The following is a 21708-nucleotide window of genomic DNA, read 5'->3' as shown; positions in this document are numbered from 1 at the left end:
ACATAGACTTATTCAATGCTAATGGAAGGAGGACCATCATGGCAAAAAAATTACCACTTTGTGTATGTTTCTGGACATGGCACAGACTATATTACACTTGTTTAATGAACAATAGGAATAATTTCATTGCATCACATGCCCTTGCATTTAAAATGAAGGAATTCATTTTAAAATTGAGTTTAATTTAAAATAAAAAAAAGAACAATTCTGTGCACCTTCATTGTATTGTGTGATATCAGATTTAAGACTTAATCAACAGGTAATCATGAATGGATTTTCTGTCTACAATGTAGAATTATACCATTGACTGAGAATTGCAGCAAAACATTTTACCAATAATTCCTCCACAACAGGAGCAGTTTGCCTGTTAAATAATTGATGAGTTGGATAACTGAAGGTACAATTATGTGGTGATGTACCAGAAGTCATTTGATACTAACCCATTCAGTGGTCGATTAATTGAAGGTACATTCATTTGCAGTTCAGTTCATTGAGAGATCAGTCTATTAATAATAATATAAAATGATAAGTACAAAACATGCCATCACAGAAAATCATTGTCCACACTGCATGATACCACCACCATCATCAGATATTATTCAAAATCTTATTTGTGAGTTTTTGACTATCACTAATGCTCTTCCAATATTTATTATACTTGCAGTCACGCTCTGTTATAAAGATTTCATCCACTAGCAAGGGCCACCTACACAGTTCACCCCTAAGATTTGGAGTATACTCTGTCTTCTCTAACTTCATCTTTTCCTCTGTTATATTTGTATATGTGTGTAAAAATAGAACACTTGTGCGTGTGTGCGCACACACACATATTGCCTTTTTTTTATTTTTTTACGTTATTTTTTTGGCAAGTATTATTTTCATAACCAGATCTCCAGAGTCAAATTACTAAGTAAGAGATCTGTCACAAATATTCTCTATCATACTACTTCTGAAACTATCATAAAATTCATTTGTACTGTTACAACGTGCATTAGTTTCATTTTAGTATGCTTCCTACAAATTGCAAAAATGTACTTTATGTGTTAAGAACATAGAGTAGTAGTTTCTGTTTCACCAACTGCAAATTCTCAACAAAAAAAAGAGGCAACAAATAAATAAAATAAGCACAAATTTATTTTTGGTATTAATTTTTTTTTATCTGCTTTTAGTATTCAACATTTAATTTTGTCATTAACACCTATGAAAGGTTATAAATCTTCATGTTTTTGGTCTGCCAAGTTAAGGATTAGATAATCTGGAAACTTCTCTAAAACCAACATGGAACTTTCTCATGAAAGAAAGGTTTCTCAGACTACTTCAAACTTCAAATACATGAGATAGTGGTTTTACTCTAAGTTACCAAAATGGCCTACTGCCTAAAGACTGAAAAATATTAGTGCCACAGTGGGATTCTAACTCAGTCATATGCTTATAGAACAGTTGGCTTAAATATCTATGATCTGGTGAAAATAAGGCAATTTCATTGGATGTAAAAAGTAAATTTTGGGTTTTGCCATAATAGAATGTATTGAAAATGAAATTTCTAGTGATATAACATTGTTGTATGTATAGAAATTTCATGTTCAATTCATTCTGTTACGAAAAAACCGTACATGACTGACTTCCTCCTACACTCACTAGTTTGCTTTCCATTCATGCCCTGCTTATTTGGCATCTGATGATACTTGCAATCAATGAGTTTGCAAGTACCATCATACATGAATCTCATTGTTATCAGGGAAGTGATAGTGTAAATTGATATATTCAAACATGTTTTTAAATAGGTGTACGTAAAAATAAAGAGATGAAAATTCATTCACTTTTCATAAATATAACTTATTACTATATTTATATTACTAAAATTCTGCAGTGTATAAATGTAGTAATAAGTTACATTTATGAAAAGTGCATTCATTTTCATCTTTTAGTTTTTAACTACATTAATTTAAAATTCATAAAAAAAATCAATTTACATTGAAACAGTGACAATGTAATCACGTGTATGACAGTACTTTCTCTTTTATATTCACCCTGTACATAAGGAGCAGAAAAACTTAGAACACATCATTGCTGTGTGTGAGTGATATGGATTGGGGAAAGAAGTTTATTGACATTTTTCTTGAAGAGTTGAAGGCTGTAGTTACTGAGTAACACTTCATGAGGAAGGTTGTTCAAGAGGATAGAGGCAGAAGGAATAAAAGAGAAAGAAGAGAAGTGGTTGCAGTTGTACTGAAAAGAGATGTTGAGCATCTGCTGTTTTAGTATTAACAGGCCTAACAAAAAAGTGGAAGAATGATCACTGCCACTTCAGCAGAGCAGTGGCTATGGTGCCAGTACCTATAGAAAAGATTGAGCTAAAACAGTGCATCTGTAAGACAGAAGTTGAGGTGAGTCACTAAGGGACGGATCATCTCTGAATAAAAATACTCCCCATTAGATAGCATTGAGAATCTTTAGTGAGGTTTTAGGTGCACCACCTCAAACATGCAAATAGTATTCTAAGGATGCAGATTTGGGATTTATAAAGAGTTAGTAGCTGGATGGGTGAAAACAGTGTCCAGTTTTTTTATTTTTTTTAGAAGCTGAGGAAGCTATTGATGTATTGTGTTTATGCCAGAAGAGGTGGAGATAAATGTCAGTCCAAAGAGAAGATCTGATCCAGTCTAGTGATTTGTGTATTATTGAGATTAAGGGAAGACAAACTGAGATCCCTTTTACGAAAGAAGAGGCATGACTGTGCTTTGGCAGCATTGAAGATGACCAAGTTATTCTTGTCCCATTTGAAGAAAAGTATGGGGATCAGTGTTTAAGGCAGTGGTTGTAGATAATCATGAAGTCTGTGATGCTTGAGCACTGCATGTGTCAAATGAGTGGAATATTATGAATAGAAGGAAAAAGAGGGAATAGATAGAACTCTAAGGCACTTCTACACTGATGGCAAAGCTCAAAGAGATAAATCCATCCACCATGACATACAGTGTACAACCAGAGAGAGAGAGAGAGAGAGAGAGCTGGCTATCCAGTCCAGTCACTGGATAGCAGTTTACTGGTGCCAAATCCAATCAAAAGCCTTGGAAATTTTTTTCAAGAACAATGGCACATTTCTCTCAGCCTTTCCTTGGCATGTATCCAGTGGTAAGTGATGTAGGCAAAGATGCTGTGGATCTAGATTGGTGGAATCCATATAAGTGGTTGTGGATTAACTGATAGAGGGCTTTTTTATTTTGGACAGAAATAAGGTGGTGGCAATAAGACAGTAGTTTGATGGAAGACTTTTGCTCCGTTTTTAATATGTATGCTTTCTTCCGTTCATCGGGATAAGTGCTAACCTGAGTATAGAAGATGGAGAGATGTATTAGAATCAAAGGACCTTTGAACATCTAAGTTGAGTATTCTTCTGATGTCTTTTTGCTAAAAAAAAACAGAGACATATGATTCTTAGCTTCTGGTATTCTTGGAGGCCTTGGTCAAATAGCCTCCTGCCATACCCCAGGTAGGAAAAGAAGTGATGTTCAGGAGGTCTTCTTTTTCTTTAGCTGCAACAATAGTGGTGTCATCTGGATGAAAGAGGTGGAAGCTCAGGTGAGCAAAAATTACATCCAATACCCTTTTCAAGGGACCAGAAGTCACAGCTTTCATTTGGATAGGAGACAACTTTTTAGTTGTTGTCCCTTATGAAATTTGCTGATGATTGTTTTGCATTTATTGTGAGTTTTTCAACATATGCTCAATAAGAAGTTGGGATACTTGTTGCAAGTCACCTGTGGTAGGCTGATTTTTTTCTTTAACCACTTATTGCACCATTTATTAAAATGAGGCTTGGAAAGCAGATGAGAATTTTTTGTGGAATGGGGAAATGAAGGCCTTCATGCTGGTGAGTATAATTTATGTGACTCACTCAGAGCATGTGTTTAAGTCTTCTACTCACAAGTTCTTGAAATTGGGAGTAGTAGAAGAAAGTAGAAGTTCTGAAAGTTGTCCCACTTGACACTTTTGTAGTGTCAGCAAGTTTGAGGTGATTGAAGGAAAGGTGTTCTGTGTGAGAAGATGCTTGCACAAGATTGTAACTGAGGGAAGAGGTTACCTTGAAGATATATCTGGAAGATAGACTGGTTAAAAAAAAAAGGTCAGAGATATTGGGAATATGATTTGGTATATGTATGATTTGCATTAAGTCATTGCTTACAACAGAAACCTCTGCTTCTCATCGCTTGATGTCGGATAAGGGAAGCCATTTGGAGTTGGAAACATTATTGGTCGCCTAGATGATTTCATTTGTTTAGATAACTGGATTGCAGAAATGTGAGCTTCCTGGACAGGAAGGTGAAGAGAGGTCAGAATGGTTTTCTGAATTTGAAGAACAACAAATACAACAGATGAATGTTACCAGGTAGAGTGAGGAAACCTTAGAGGTGGTCAGAAGCAGGGAATTGTAAATTTGGAACTCTCTGGCAGTGTTGAATCTCAAAGAGGCACAGGTACCACTCTTGTAACAAAAGTAATTGTATGGTGTGTGATTTGGGTAGTGAAAGTGGACAATGGTTGCAGCTATAATTTGGGTTCCTGTGAAGAGTAGGATATCTGGTTTGGATGATTCAGTGACGATGTACATTATTTATGGTTGCATTTATGCCACGTATGTTGGTAAAGTGCATGTGAAAGTATTTTTGTAGGGATCCTGGCATGTTTTGTAAAACTGGTTGTAACTTGTTATTGTTTAGTCTCTGGTATCTTCCTTTCTTTGATACATAAATTGGTCTGTACTACCACATCAAGTGTGGTAGTAAAAATGTTAGATAGAATAGACTTTGATTGACAGAGAAGCTATAGTGAGTTCTTATTCTTCCAGGTTTCCTCTGTCTTCAGCTTTTTTTATTTTATAACTTCCATTTACTCAAGTAAGGTTAGTTGATTGGTAAAGCCTCTGCTACTAATGGCTCACGCAAAAAGTTAAGCAAGTTTAAGCGTGGTTAGTAGTTGGAAGGGGCTCAATCGTTTGATGCTGTTGGCACGCTCTCCCTCGATGAGTCTTTGGACTCCATGGAGGTGTCACATAATAATAATAATATAACTTATATATGAGTTGTCCCATTTGCTATATCTCTGTACACACCCAGAAATTTCAGTTTTGTTCCTATGATTGTCTTATTCAGTATACTTAGCTCTTTTATTTTGTGTAAGAGGTCTTCATTGTTTTTATCCCTCCTTATCTCATATTATTGCTTATACCACTTTGGCTGGCCGAGTGGTTAGCCTGTTTGCTTTCCAACCAACAAGCTGCAGTTTGAATTCCATCATGGTCATGGATGTTTGTGATTGTCTTCAGGTGATAGATGAATTTCACAGTTTCTGGATTATATTTAATCCAGAAAGTGTAAAATGTGAAATGATGTTAAGTTTGGAAGGGTTGTTAGTAATAGTGCTGATGTGGTGAGCTTTGAGGAGGATTTGAATAAGCTATACAGATGGCAAAGGATGGGATGTCAGTTTAATGCAATTAAATATAAGTTCTTGAAATTGGGTATCCACCAATAGGAGGCTGTGCACTTTATTGATGGAACTATACTAAGGAAGTGGAGGAGACAAGGAATCTTGGAGTGATGGTCGATTAAAAAAAAAAAAAAAAAAAAAAAAAAAAAAAAATGAAGTTTAGGGGACATATCATGAAGATGGTGCAGTTAACCCCAGAGGATCAATACTAAAAATTTTGTCTAGTTTACATAAGAGTGATGACTCCATTGTATAAGCCCTGATCAGACAACTTCTGGACTATTGTGCTCATGTCTGATCTCTGGGATTTAAAGAGGATAAATTAACTTTGGAAAGGGTACAGAGGTGGATAACAAAAATGATATTAGAACAGTATTACAATGGTAATTATGAGAATAGACTGAGACCATGTGAAGTACAAGATTTGGTGGATAGAAGATGAAAGGGTAATATGATTCAGGCATTTAAGCTGTGGGCAGGTATTTACAGGATTGATATTGGGGAGATGTTTAATATAGTAGAAAAGGGGGAAGGTACAAAGACAAGAAGCCATATGAAAGTTGTGAAAGGTAGTATGCGGGTCAGAAGAAGATTTTTTGCATGGAGATAGCATGATAAGGTGGTGAATGGATTTAAGGAATGCTATGATAGACTTTGTGTTGTGTAAGGCCTCCCACGATGAAATTTGTGACTCCATAAAGGTCCTGAATAGTAATAAAAAAAATCCTTAGCCCATTCACTGTACTAATGTACTATAGGTTTGCAGCTTTTCATGGATGGGAGCTTAAAAAAAAGAAAAAAAAAGAGAGAGAGTGAAAAATCCAAAAGTCCATTCAACTGCTTCTATTCTTTTCTAGTCTTCTGCTATTATAATCAATCTCAGTTTTTGTTTATATTATAAAGCATGTTTATAAACCATTGGATTTGTCTTGCTTGAAAGATATGCTTAAACATGTGAAAAATTTTATTTTGTTGCTGGAAGTTTTCTTCATTGGCATTGTTATTTCACCATAATAAATATTGTTTAGTAATTATTATAATTTATTTTTGTATAATATTTTATTCCTCAAAAATAATGGAAAAAAAAATGTGAAGCAAACAAGAAGGGGGGGTGAGAGAGATAGTTATGGGAATGATAGAGAGAATAGGAAAACTAGAAAACAAGAGGGAATGAGAGTAAGGCAGGATAGTGCAGGAGCCAGGGATTGAGAGATGACAAGAAGGCAGGTAAGTGGAAATGCAGGGAGAGAGAAAAAGTCAGAAGTGAGAGATGCAGATGAGCAAGAAATGAATGCAGCAGTGAGAGGTGTGATGTCTAGACATTCAGTGATTTGTTGAGTTCAATATTGAATGCTAGAAGAATGCTTGTCTGGAGGAACAGTAGGCTATGACAATTAAAGTGATAGATTGGACAAGATTGTGATTGTGGGTACAAATGACCTGAGAGGTAATGGGAATTGGGTAATGAGAGAGTTGAGGTTCATGATTTAGATTGTACATTGTGTATGTTACTGTCTTCCTTATGATAATGTAGAGCTGAGGAGAAGAGCATCAATAATGAATGGCATGATAGTGAGAATGTGTTGAAAGAGAGGCTTGGATTATGTGCATCTTGGTTTATCTGAGGATAGAAGAGACATATATGAAAGAGATGGACTGCATTGGAATGAGGAAGGATGTAGGTATCCGGAGAGAATGTTGTTCTTAGAGCAAGTGAGAGTATTAGTGCATGAAAACTAGAGTTGTCAGAGTGGATGGAAGGGGGTGACCTCATGTGGGAATAGACTCTGTAGAGATGGGAAAGTGTGGTGTTATGGAGTCTGGAGAGAATAATAATAATAATAGGTATAGAAATACTGACAGTGCATTGATTTTTCTTTATAAAAATGCCAGGAGTATCAGGAATGAAGGAGATGAATTAGTAGTATTATTGATAGCCTCAACTGGTCCGAAGATTATTGGGATCAGTGAAACATGGTTGGTGTAAAATGATATACTGAAAGCAATAGAAGTAAAAAGTATAGCTTATTTTGGCAGTATAGTAAAGGCAAACACCGTGGTGGAATATTGCTTATGATAAGTTATCCTCTCAGAGCAAAGCATTTGGAGGAAAATGACACTATTGGTTTTGAGAGTAGTATATGATGTGAGGTGGCTGCAGACAGTACAGGATATTTAGTGAGATATTGCTATAGTCCAGGGAATTGCAAAGTCTGAAGAGCAAAAAATGTTAGGCAGTTGAGTTTGGTAAGTGCGAAATGAGTGATAATTATGATAGATTTTTTAACAACAGCAGTATAAATTGGGAAAAGGAAACAGCGTGTAGTAGTAGTGAAGAATGGAATTCTTGTGTCACAAATGCCTCAGTTAGCATGTATTAGAAGGAACATGAGGCTCGAGAGTTTTGTATTTTATCCTAGCATAGAGGACATGATTGAGAGTTTATTTTTCACTTGGTTAGACTATAATAAGTTTAGTTTAATCCTTTATCCAAGAACTTGGATAAAGGAGTAAACTAAACTTATTATAGTCTAACCAAGTGAAAAATAAACTCTCAACATCTTTCTCTGAATCCGGAGTAATTTAATAATAAGGTTGCACACCCTTTGGCAACTCCTATAGGTTAGGATGACCTCTCATTGCTTCTGCCTTTGTATCTCCACTACTGGGCCTGGCTCCCACTGACGAGACCTCAATAAAGGTCGAAACCGGTATGGGTAGTGGCCCTTGCCTTAATGCATAGCATTACACATATCCGCAAGGAGATGTGTTTTGCATTATGGGAGATACTGAGATAGGAGTAATGAGAGCTTTCTCCACCTTTGCAACGAGTTGCCTGGTGTTGCACTACCTTACCCCAGTCCTGAAGATACTTTCAGGCGCAAACTTTGTTTGCTCACACTTGGATAAAGGATTAAACTAAACTTATTATAGGACATGATTGCAACTGAAATGTCATCCCTATTGGTCATTCTCTCCAACTCTTCAGTTGGAGAGAATGACCATGTAGTCTTAACTTGGGAGATAAATAGACATACAGAAGTATCAAAGAAAAGAATTTATGTGGAATTATAAGGCAGGTAATTATAATAATCTTAGAAATCAGCTTAAGACAAATCAACTTAGAAGTCCAACTTGGACTTCTCAACAGTCTCTCTCAAGGATAAGGTGGTTAGCCCTGTGCCTCCCCAAAGTATCCTATGTCTGTAGATGCGTGTGTTCACGGGGCCAGTTTGCATGTTCTGGGGACGAAAAAAAACCCTGCCTCTGTATGAGACCAGCTAAATCACCTTTAGTCGAAAGAGACCAGATAAAGGTTCCTCACGTCTTAGACGGGAATCAAACTCAGGTCTTTCCAACCAAAGGGCTTTGTCTATACTGAGTGAGCTATGGAGGCTCACATGGGAAATGCAGATTGAAAGTTATGGAAGAAGTATAAGAAGAGGAGTGGGAAGCAGTTGCATAAATAGTATAAGACTCAGGCCAGAAAAGTGGCTAGCATGCAAGGACAAAAAAACTTGAATATGAAAACAGATTAGCCTTGCGATCCAAGGAAATCCAAACGAATTCTTTTGCTATATGGCCAGTAGAAGGAGAAATGACTGTAGAAGAAAAACATTGTTAGACAAAAATGTGATCAGAGTGACTGATACAGAGGACATAGTGGATTTGTTTGATGATCACTTTATTCCGGTATTTCATCCTGGAAATGTAATTTTTTGTTATTAGAGGGATAGGGAGGATTCAAGGCTTAGAAGTGCTTGAGGAGAGTATGTTTCAAATACTAAGTACTCTGGATGTCAATAAAGCAATGGGACTGGATGAATTTTGCCACATGTTTTGAGAGAAAATGTACTAAAGAACTGACTGATAGTTCAGCCGATGTGGTTTTTCAAGAATGGAAATGTCAAACCCTAGATCAGTTTGTATTTCTTCTGTAGTTGTTAAAATTTTGGAGAAATTAGTGAGAGATTGTGTACAGCATTGGACTGATGAGGATAGCATTATCTGTGAGGGTCAGCATGGATTTGTTAAAGAGTACTCTTGTTTTTGTAATCTAATTGTCTTTTATAATAGGTAACAGATAGTTGATGAGCAAAAGGCATATACTGCCATTTTTGGAATTTACAAAAGGCATTTGATAGGCAGCCACATGATAAGCTGATATTTAAGTTATGGCATATCAGTTTAGATGTAAGTTTAGTGAATTGGATTTGGGATTGGCCGTCTCTGATAGATATCAAAATTATGTACAAGGAAACTCTCTTAAGGAAGCAGAAGATTATGAGTGTGGGTCCCTCAGGGCCCAATGTCAGATCCTTTATATCAATGGCATTGTCAATGGACCTTGCTAGCAAGGTCTGCAGTAGATCGAGAATAGTCGAATCCATATTGGTGATCATTAATTCAATGATAGATCTCTAGGTAGTGAAGAAGCTAGTTGTTAATGAAGTTCTCCAACACAATACTCTCTAAAGTGTCGTTCTTGTCTGATGACAATGGGATGATAGTTTAATGGTTGTTTTATTTCTTTTGCATTGGTTGTCTAAACTAGTCAGAGGAGAAGACACATGCCAAGGTCCCCTTATCTTTAGAAGATATTATCATTATTTCATCAAGATGGAAACATAGTATAGGTATATCACTGATTTTTCCAGCAACAAATGATCCAGCACCCTCCTTTAGTTCAGACAAAATTATAAAAGTGCACGTGAAATGCCCACATCTGACTGGTTAACTGGGCCACCATAGATGGCTTTGCATATGTGAACACGTGCTTAATTATTTACACCTACATTTCATGTGTTCTCTCAATTTTGTCATTCTTAGCTAATTTTTCTTACCCTAGCTATGATGTCTAGGTTCACAGTGGTGGTGATGTTATGCCTAAACATAAATCCATATCCACTTGCTCTGAGTCATTTATACTTATGCAGTTTATTTTAATCCCTTGATATCACATTTAATTTACATTTAATATTTATGTTTCTAGCCATCTCATATTTTATAGACATGAGACAGTATAATTAGTGGGTTAGAGGTGTACTGATGAATTATTGCAATACATGACCTCCATTGGTCTGGCAAAACAGCTAATCTGGCAAGGCTCTGGAACTAAGGGGTGTCAGAAAATCAATAGTATACCTGTATTGCCAAAAGGTTTTGGCAAGGTATCACATGACTCAACTGCTATTTGAACCAAAGATATAGTGTATTTGGCACTGACAAATTCTGCTTTAGATGTCTTGCAGATCTTATAAACTTTAATGTTAGAGCCATGCACAGCCTCTCACTAAGCTATCATCTGAATTTTGTGGAGCTACAAATGAAGCTTTATCATTTATAGCTGCATAAAATGTAATAGCTCTAGGAAAGGTCTCGAAAGGCAAGTAATATCAAGGGCTTGGGGGTACTTATGATTCAGAAATAGAAGAAAAGGGGAAACTGGAAATTAGACCATCATATACTATGCCAACTGATTTATATATAGAGAAAGTAGATATTTATAATAGGATTTTGATTTAAAAAAATGAGGTAATCTCCTATAAAATCATTATGCACACGTATACACCTTGCACTCTTTTGCTTAAGTGAGTTGCTTAATAGGCGAGTGAAAAGCATTGAAAGAGATAAATATACTGATATTGAATAACACAATATCACAGGCATAATGGATATTAGGTCTCCTGCATGTAACATTCAGACTCCATAAAAACCTGATAATAATGTCATCTGTATACAGTATAGCTTGTAGCTTAATTTAAGTGCTTCAGTTAAGTCATATTTTATGAATTTTCTTCAGTTTGTTTGCATAAGTACATCTGCATGCACACCCACATACTGAATTGTTTACTTATTTCAGGAACTGACAGAAGACAAGCTGATTGCTTTTCAAGACATTAAAATTAAAAGGAGAGGGTAAGAGAGTCCTTCAAATACATAAGTTATGTTAAACGAGGTTAAATGTATATAAATTAAGCACATTGTTCTTGGATCCCTTTCCTTACTACCAGTGCCTCAAGCACATTCTTTTTCGAAAACAAAATAATTTTGGACTGCTAAGAGATTTTGTAATATGCTACCAAACATCAAAGTGAATAATTTCGATTACTGTCAGTTTATGAGTTAGATATATATCCCACATAATATATGAAATTCCCTGTAAGAGGTTGTATTTTAATAACCAATGAAGATCTGACACAGAAATGAAGCTTATCTCAAACAATTTTAGTTAATAAATTTTCATATGAGCTCCTATTTAATTAAAATAGCAAATATCCAGCCACAATTTCTGACCAAACATGGCTCATTATATCTGACATGGCAGTAGCAAACACAGTGATCTAGATTTTTTAAATTTTCTGTCCCCTTGTCAACGGCACGTTGAAAAGTACAACGGTCATGTAAGTGGCACTGCTGTATGGTAACATCACACACACACATTTGACACAAAAATGAACTTCATTTTTGTGTAAAATGCTGCTGTGTATATCTTTATTGGTTAAGGAAATATCTCTTAAAAATCCTGGAGTCTGTTAAGTTAATATCTAGTTCCTGAGAGAAACATTATCCAAGCTTGTTTAAGTTAAGGGATATTACATCCCATATCGTTTCATAGCCGAATAAGAAACTCAAAGAGTTTCATGCCAAATATAGTAGAAACTATATAAAGTTATTGAGGTCTCGTCAGTGAGTAGGTAGACCTAGTTAAATATCAAGTTTGTAGCAAACAGAACTTACAACCCTTCTATGAGTATTGCCAAGAGGTGTCCTAATAAATTATTAGATATATGAAGAGCCAAAGGCTTCAATTCGGCGACATATGACTTGTTTAAGTTAAGGGATATTACATCCCATATCGTTTCTTAGCCAAATAAGAAACTAAAAGAGTTTCATGCCGAATATAGTAGAAACCATATAAAGTTTGGCGATTCCAAGCGTAAGCAAATATCTGGATACTGCAGCAACTGACCCTTAAGGCAGTGCAAGCTGAGGCAACTCATTTCAAAGGTGGAGCAAGCTCCGATCACTATTCTTGTTTTACAACCCTTCTATGAGTATTGCCGAGAGGTGTCCTAATAAATTATTAGATATATGAAGAGCCAAAGGCTTCAATTCGGTGACATATGACTTGTTTAAGTTCTGTTCGCTACAAACTTGATATTTAACTAGGTCTACCTGCTCACTGATGAGACCTCAATAAAGGTTGAAACCGGTCTGGGTAGTGACCTTCTCTCATAATGAAGAACAGTAATACAGCTCCTAGGAGCTAAGTTCACATTATGGGTAAATATCAAGAATAGTGATCGGAGCTTGCTCTACCTTTGACATGAGTTGCCTCAGCTTGCACTACCTTAGGGGTCAGTTGCTGCAGTATCCAGGTATTTGCTTACGCTTGGAATCGACGAACTTTATAGAGTTTCTACTTATTCGGCTAAGAAACGATATGGGATGTAATATCCCTTAACTTAAACAAGTCATATGTCGCTGAATTGAAGCCTTTGGCTCTTCATATATCTAATAAATTATCCAAGCTTTTTTTTTTAAAAAAAAAAAAAGCTTCATTGATTTTTATTAATTAAAAAAGTTGATCTTTTAATATCTAATTAGTAGTTTTAGATTTTTAATTGGTATTTTAATAAACTTCAGTCTGTAAACCTTAGAATAATTGATAATAGGAATTGGAGACGATTTTATGATTTTATTTAAAAAAAAAACTGCAGTATCATCTTATGTTGTCCAATTCCTTTATACATTTACTTTAGTTAATTGCATTTTTAGGTGTAAGTGTCAGGTGGAATGCATGTTAGAAGCCTAATGGAATGAAAACAGCACTAGGATAGAATTAATGCAAAAATGCTTCCACTATTTTGTCTTGGTTGCAGAGATTTTATAAAATTCTGCTCCATCCTCATGGAGCAGAATATAAAATTGCAGCATGCATACGAAGGCAATATAAAACAAATTAAAACTCTGTAGACACAAGCCAACAGTCTTGGGTACCCACTATGAGTGCCAGTTGGAAACCTTAGTTGTAACACCAGATCTGTAACTAGTTTTTAATGGGCCTGTGCAAGATTTTATTATTTTTTGGACCCCCCCCTTTTTTTTTTGGTAAAAAAACAAATACAATAGAAATAGATCGGTTAATTTTTAACTTTTATCAAAAACATTACAGTATTGGCATCCACAGCAGCAAAATTGAAAGGTTGAAAATGAAAATATAATACTGATTATTTTTTGATACCCCATTTCAGGCCCCCTTCATCCTGTGCCTGTGCACACGTTGCATTTGCCTAGTTATGGCATTGTCCCTAAGAATTAATGTTTGCCATATTTTGGGAAGTTTCACTTTGTTTTATTATTATTATTATTCAGACCTCCATTGAGTCAAAAGACTCATAGTGGGAGGTCCTTCCTAGGAAACACAAAGTCTATCATACCACTCCTTGAACTCATTCATCATTCTTGCTCTCACCACTCTATCAGGCAATGCATTCCATGGCTCAACCACCCTCCATGCAAAGAAACCACTTCTCACCCTCTTGCTCACAGCTTCTTTTCGTAACTTCCAGGGATGGCCGCTTGTCATCGCTCCTTCCTGCTGTTCCACCAAGCAAAAGAACTCCCCAATGTCAACCCTGTAACTACCTCTCAACGCTTTAAAAGTCTCAATCATATCACCTCTCCTCCTCCTCCTTCTATCTACCAAACTTTGCAGTCCACATTCCCTTAGCCGATCCTCATAACTAACATTGTACAGTCCTGAGACAATCTTTGTTATCCACCTCTCTACTCTTTCCACAGTTAATTTATCCCCATCAAATCCTGGGGACCAAATTGGAGAACAATAGTCTAAGTGTGGTCTGATCAGGGTCTTATATAATGGGATAACTCTTTTGTCTCTGCAGGTCAGTGTCCTTCTCAGTATTGCAGCAGTCCTCTTGCTCACAGCTTTACCTCACAGGGTTACCTTTGCAGTGTGTTCCCTGAATTTCAGGTTTCTATTCAACATCATCCCCAGATCTCTTGTCTCCCCTACTTCCTCCAGTACAGCTCCTCCAATCGAGTATGCAGTCTCCCATTGATGTATCCCAAACTTCAAGACTTTATATTTTGCTGCATTAAACCGACACATCCATTCATTTGCCCATCTGTCTAGTTTATTTATATCCTCTTGCAGGGCTGCCACTTCTTCACCATTACTAATAACCCTTCCCAGCTTCACGTCATCTGCAAACAACTGAATATCCCCCTGCAATCCACTGACGATGTCATTGATATAAAAGTTAAACAGTATAGGTCCCAGTACTGAGCCCTGTGGGACCCCACTTGTAACCTTCTGCCCTCCCCCCCTTTGATATTTTCCCATCATACACAATTCTCTGATACCTATCAGACAGCCAATCCTGAATCCAGTTGACTTAACCTGGCATCTAAACCCATGTGCTGCAACTTAAATATCAGCTTATCATGTGGCACCCTGTCGCAAAAATGCCTTTTCAAAATATCACAGTATATGCCTTTCCCTCATCAACTGCTTTTGTCACTTTATTATAAAAGGCAATCATATTACTAAAGCAAGTGTGCCCCTTAACAAATCCATGTTGACTCTCACAGATAACATTACCCTCATCTGCCCAATGCTATATATGGTACCTCACTAATTTCTCCAAAATCTTAACAACTAGTGATGAAACACAAACTGGCCTATGATTACACACTTCCAGTCTGCTACCGCCCTTATGCAATGGCACTATCTTACATTCCTTGGGTACCTTTCCCTTAGCCAGACTTTCATTAAAAAGCCAGATCAATGGAGCTGTCACACATTCTCTCAAAACCCGTTGTGAAATACCATCTAGTCACACAACTTTACTGACATCCAGAGTACTCAGTATTTGGAACATGCTCTCCTTTTGCACCGCTAAACCTTGACTTGCCCTATCCCTCTAGTATTAAAACTTACATTTCCAAGATGAAATATTCCAATAAACTGTTCATTGAACAACTCCACTATGCCCTCTGCATCAGTCACTCTATTCCCATTTTTATCTCACAATGTCATTCTTCCACAATCATTTCTCCTCCTACTGGCCACATAGCTAAAAAAATTCCCTTGGATTTTCTTTATATCTTAGGGCCAATCTCTTCTCATATTCCATTTTTGCCTTCCTTACCATATTAGTCACTCTCCTGGCCTGAGTCTTATATTCTTCATGCATCTGCTTTCCACCCCTCTCCTTATATCTCTTCCATAACCATTTTTTCACCTGCAGTTCCTGTTTGATATTGTTTGTCATCCACTTTACACCAAATTGTGCCTTCTTCTTCACTCATGAAATACAGCTTACTATTGCTGCTAACAAATATTCCTTCACAATTTTCCAAGCATTAATGATATCCCAACCTTCAAATTCCACCCTCCATCGAACTGCTCCAAGTTGATATCTAAGATTATTATAATCACCGGCCTTATAATTCCACATACATTCCCTTTTCTTTGATACTCCTGCATGTCTATTCATCTTCCAAGTCAAAAACCACATGATCACTCTCTCCAGCTGGGGGGACAGAGATGTCATCTCAGTTGTTATCATCTCTTCTGATGCTATGACCAAATTCAAAATTCTTGAACCTCTTGTTCCCTCTATTACATGTTGCCTAAGACATTTGTCCCTCAAGAATTCTAGAATTTCCACTCCCTTATTACTACATGCATGTTCCTCTTTCCAATTTATACTGGTGTAGTTAAAATCTCCCATAACAATCATTCTTCTTGCACTTGCCAAGCTAAACTGCCTAAACCTCTCCTGCTCCCCACCCTCTGTGCTCTTTGGCTTGTAGCAACACCCCACTAAATATACAGCTGATTACTTAGAGGACATAAGTAATCACTTATAAGCAGTACTCCACCACTGCATTTTCTCTTCCTATCCTGCCGAAAAATGCTGTACTCTGCTACTTCTATTCCTGTTATTATACCATCTTCTGTCAACCATGTCTCAGAGATCCCAATAATCTTTGGCCAAGCTGATTACAATTTTATGTTGTACTCGAAGATGTCTCTGTTAATTGACACAAAATAAATATTGGAAGTATTAAACATTGGTTAATAAATTTAAATTTATTTAGTAAAGTTTGTTTTAATCATTTTGCAGTGCTGTTTTTTACTGCATTTAGCCTGTAAAATGAGATTTAAGTCATATTAATCTGATATAGTCATTAAAATATGTTTTCCATGGTAATTTCGTTATTAAAAACAGTGCTCCTAATCACCACAAGTTATTTGATACATTGTTCTCTCTCTCTCTCTCTCACACACACACAAAAAAAGGTTGCAAAACATAATATGTGACAACCATGGATTGCAGTTTAGAGACAAAACAAAGTTACTGACTTTATTTTATGTCTCTAAACAGCTTTGGGGTGTAATTGTTGGCAAAACAATGAGGGAGGCTATTCGAAAGAAAAGAGATGGGATGGAAGAAGAAAAGTGGTTTAATGGATTAAGTTGAACTGTGCATGGAGGTGGACCACCCAGGGAAAAAACACATTTAGAGGAAAGTGGAAACATTATGGATGAGAGTTCAATTGAAAAGTACCAGTGGCAATATTTATAAGATGTAGCATAATGAGAAATGAATCACATAATTACTCTGTGGCAGAAGTGCTGAACTATGCAAAGTGTCACATAATTAGCCACATTATTGGCTTTTGGAGTGTGATCCAAATGTGGAATCAATATTTTAAGGCCATTCCCAGTGGGCTTCCACAGAGTTCAGTACTGATACCATTACTGTTCAACCTTTGTCAGTGATATTGTTACTGAACTTTAAGAAGATATTTAGTTGTTTGCAAAAGTGAAGCTAATGAAATTAGGTGTAATGCCAATATAGTGGCTCTTCAGAAAGATCTGTATAAGCTGGAAATATAGATGAATATGAAAATGCCAGTTTGCTCTTGCTGAGTATAAGGTTTTGAATTTTGGGATCTGCAGATGGGAAGCTGCATACTCTATTTTGAAGCCATAACACAGGATCTTGAAATGATAGAAATTTGAAACTCAAGGGACATACTACAAACAACTCTGAAGATTGCCCCATTGCTAAGAATGATGTTAATCAGCAGAGATAATTCCATTGTTTAAGGGCCTGGCCAAGCACATTTGGATTATTGGGATCTTATCTGGTCACTAGGATTTGGAAGCGATGATAAACCTTTTCAGTGGTTGATGAAAGTTAGCCAAAGATCTGGGAGTTTGATAGAAAGAAGATAAAGGGGTTTATAATTGTGACATTTTAGCCATTGAGAGGTATTTATTGGATGAATATTGGAGAGATTTTTTAAAATGATAGGACTAAGGGAAGGCAAGGACTAGTGCCATCCTTTGAAATTCTTGTGGTGGGGGGGGGGTGTAGATTTTACTTGAAGAGGGATGAATAAGTCGATTCACTACCTGAATGTGATGTGGATGAATTTAAGATTTAGTATGATAGATGAATTACAGACATAGTAGACTTTCCATGATGAGTTTTTTTGTTGTTTTCTTGATGTGCGATTCTTTTTGTTGCAAAAATTGCTCTCTTGATGAACCTGACTCCAGGAAAAGCATAAAGTAATAAAGCCCATAAATGAAAACAACATTCTGGTTTACTGATTGAATTTAACTTCCCCTTTGGTAGTGCTATATATGTTCTTTGAAGAAATATCAAGGAGGAAAATATCCTTTAGATATTTCTTGAAATTTCTCCATGAATTAGTCATCTAATACCTGGACATTTTCATTACAAAACTGTTAGTTAATCAATCCTCCCCCCCCCCAAAAAAATGTACATAATTTATGGACCTCAACAAAATCATCAACATTTAAGTAAATCATTTACATCTATCATAACCTGTTTTGGTCTCAGTAGCTATCACCCAGCCCTTTCAGTGCGTGACCTAGTCTCCTTTTCCCGATTTTCTGTTTGTTTTCTTCAAATATGCTCCATCCAGTGCTGGGTTCATATTTCTTTATTTTGTTTTTATTGGTTTTTGGTTATTTTGTTTAAAAAAAAAAGGTTTAAAAATAATCAACTAAAGTTTGCCATATTTTAAAAGTTTCGCGTTTATTATTTTTTTCGCTTATTTTTAATACCAAATAAACCTATAAAGTATAAACGTTTAAGATAATTAAAAAAAAATTAGTGGCATGAGAAAAGGTGTGCCGTTCAGTGTTTTACATTATGGCTATATTATTATTATATGGAATTGTATTCATTTTTATTAGCTCTCAAAGACATTTAAAACGATGACAATGAAAACCTGTTTTCTTCTATCATATTCCATTTCAAGTATCACTATCAGAATAACGTTATTGTTGTAGTAGTCTGTTCTGTCAGTTGGACAACATCCAATTAGATTTACATCTACATTTTAGCATCATCAGTTTGTGAAAAGCTTAAAGGCGTGAAGAACACGTACTTTCTCATGGAACAGAAAGGGAAAATGAAGGGTAGCAGGTTTTCATCAGCTCAGTTGCTAACCTTCACGAGAACATTTTTGCGGATAGTTAGCCAAATTCTTTTCCCTCGTTAACGAACTTTTTTTTTTTTTTGAATTATCTATAGCATTTTTCTCTCCTTGATGAAATACTGCACATTTTTTAAGTTTCACTTTACAATTTGAATTAACTCCCCCCCTCAAAATCCCTCTGTAAAATGTACACGAGCACCCTCACTAACTTAGTCTATACTTTCTGATATGTTTCTATTATTATTATTCGTGATTCCTCCAAGGACTCATCGCAGTAGGATACCCACTGTACAACTCCCCGTCTCCACTACTATACCGAACCTCTACTGCCAATCATCTACACCATCGCCATCTACCGCCCACAACCACCACCACAGCTATTATTTTTTGTCTGTAAATTGTGTGTGTTCTGAAGGGCCAATTTGTCTGTTTCTCGGACTCCGGGAGAAAAAAACCCTACTACCTCCGTATGAGATCGGCTAATTCACCTTGAATTGAAAAAGTCCATATAATAAAGATTCCTCCCGTCACGACGGGAATCGAACTTAGGCCTTTTCTAATCGAAGGGCCAACGTACCGTCGTTCTTCCAATCGCTACGGAGGCGCTAAAATTTTAGCGAACATTTTCAAAGTGAACATTAGAAACCCCGCCTTTTAGAAATGTTCCGCTTTGTTAATGTAGCATAATGTTTCTCGGACTCGAAGAAAATGGGGGATAGCGACTGTTCTCCAATATTTCATTTCATCTTTATTTAGTAGAAATAGCATACATCCGATATTGTCATAGAACTTTTACGAAAATATTTTTTGCGAAACCATTAATGTTTCTTTACAGCTCGACTGATGACCAACTTGATTGTCATCTTAGCGCAGCCTTGTTTTGTTATATTATACATTTATTTTCGCGGATTATTGCGTTAATGTAACCATGAGTCACATGGTAGTCAACCTCCTAGATAGGAGACAGCATATGAATGGGATGTGAAAATAGTGAACTACTATGGACATTAACTTACCGCTTTTTAACATATTGCTGTTATTGCGTTAGCTTGTTGCTGTGTATTGAGTTAAATTAATGCATAATATTGGTTTTCAATGGAATTTTTAAATTATATATAATTTAATATTTTGGTTATTATTTAAAAATTTATACGTTCAATTTCATTTGAGTGTTAATTAGTTTTTAACTAATTAACACTCAAATCATAGCATTTAGACCAAATTCCTGCAGTCCTTGCACTCAACTTCACATTGTATTGCGCCATTTCATCTTGTATACACCCAGATAATTTTCTTCTGTCACGTAGGCACAGTCTCTCAATTCTTCTATCATCACTTGCTGTTGTTCACCTTTTCCTGCCTTTACCAGTCTGGTTTTGTAGTGACTCTTCAAAAATTTAGAAATACCACCTTTAGTTAAGTTTCCACCAATTTTTCTTCTAATTTCTTCATAACTGTAGCCTTGTTCATTTAATAGTATTATTTTATCGCTTTCTGCGTGACCAGTCAACTGTTTGTGCCATTTCTTTAATTTTATTATGTTTTACAAGCTCACTAAATGAAAGAATACACACACACACAAAAAAAAAAAAAAAAAAAAAACCAACCAATTTGATAGCAATCACATAACACACTGACAAATGTTTGTGACTTGTGACTTAAACTGGTGTGATGGAGATCCAAGCCCTTGGCTTTTACTCCCTTTGTCTTGTATGTGTGTCTCTTGAGGGAGGGGGGGAGTAGTTATTGAGCAAGTGCTCGCCCTATTCGGGCTGTATGGTTTGTGGTTAGCTTTGGAATAGCAGGATTGTTTTGGGGCGTTTGTGTTTCATTTTATCCTGTTCATTATAATCTGTCGCTGTCCTTATTAGTTGGTTTGGGTGGGTGGCTGCTTGTGTGAAGTAATTTGTGGCTGTTTGTTGGAGGTATTTGAGAATTGTCGGTATATTTGCTTCTCGATGGAGTTGTGTGTTTCGTATGAACCATGGGGCGTCAAATGACATTCTTAAACATTTGTTTTGTATTGTTTGGAGTTTTTTTGATGTTGTAAGGTGCTGTGTGACTCCACGCGGGTGATCCGTATGTTATTATGGGTCTTATGATTGATTTGTAGATGAGTAGTTTGTTGTCTATGCTTAAGCAGCTGCGTCTGTTGGTTAGTGGGTATGTTTGGGCTATGACTGTGTTTGCTTTGGCGCATGTGTGTGTAATGTGGGTATTGAAGTGTAGTTTTTTGTCAAGTTGTATTCCTAGGTATTTCGTTGTTGTTACCCATGGGATTATTTTGTTGAATATGTGTACTGCGTTGTGGGGGGATTTTTTCCTCCTTGTGAACAGTATTGCTGCGCTTTTATCTCCGTTTACGTCGACCCTCCAGTTTTTGAACCAGAGTTCGAGTTCATTTGCTGCGGTTTGAAGTCGTTTTGTTATCAGTTTTGGGCATAGTGATCTGGTTAAAATGGCTGTGTCATCTGCGTAGTAGGCAGAAATCGTTGTTTTGTTCTGTGGGATATCAGCCATGTAGATGGCAAATAGTAGGGGGGAAAGTAGTGATCCTTGTGGAACTCCAGCTGTGACTTTGCGTTCAGTGGATATTATTCCTTGTATTTTCACTCGGAATTTTCTGTTTTTTAAGTATGAGCTGATCAGGAGGACTAGGTGTATTGGTACTTTTGCTGTTATTAGTTTATGTAGGAGACC

The 21708-nt window shown here is 36.4% G+C and overlaps 2 protein-coding genes across 4 annotated transcripts in view; one reads left to right on the top strand and one right to left on the bottom strand.

Moving 5' to 3' along the window:
• Positions 1-21708, top strand: part of LOC150110523 (uncharacterized) — a 245728-nt gene that overhangs the window by 49298 nt on the left and 174722 nt on the right. Inside the window, exon 3 of one of the 2 annotated variants that reach the window (XM_090399580.1) lies at positions 11354-11409. The exons of the other annotated variant lie outside the window; for it this stretch is intronic. Within the exon in view, the coding sequence (XP_090255706.1) occupies positions 11354-11409 (56 nt within the window). The remainder of the gene's footprint in view (positions 1-11353; positions 11410-21708) is intronic. 2 annotated transcript variants of the gene reach the window in all.
• Positions 1-21708, bottom strand: part of LOC150110524 (transmembrane anterior posterior transformation protein 1 homolog) — a 222130-nt gene that overhangs the window by 178657 nt on the left and 21765 nt on the right. The window lies entirely within an intron of this gene.

The sequence above is a fragment of the Typopeltis vanoorti genome, chromosome 1 (genome assembly GCF_054136105.1).
Source record: "Typopeltis vanoorti isolate ZY-2024b chromosome 1, IOZ_Tvanoo_1.0, whole genome shotgun sequence".
NCBI classification, from domain to species: domain Eukaryota; kingdom Metazoa; phylum Arthropoda; class Arachnida; order Uropygi; family Thelyphonidae; genus Typopeltis; species Typopeltis vanoorti.
The sequence above is the reverse complement of the archived record's forward strand: the minus strand, read 5'-3'. Positions and strand labels throughout refer to the sequence as shown.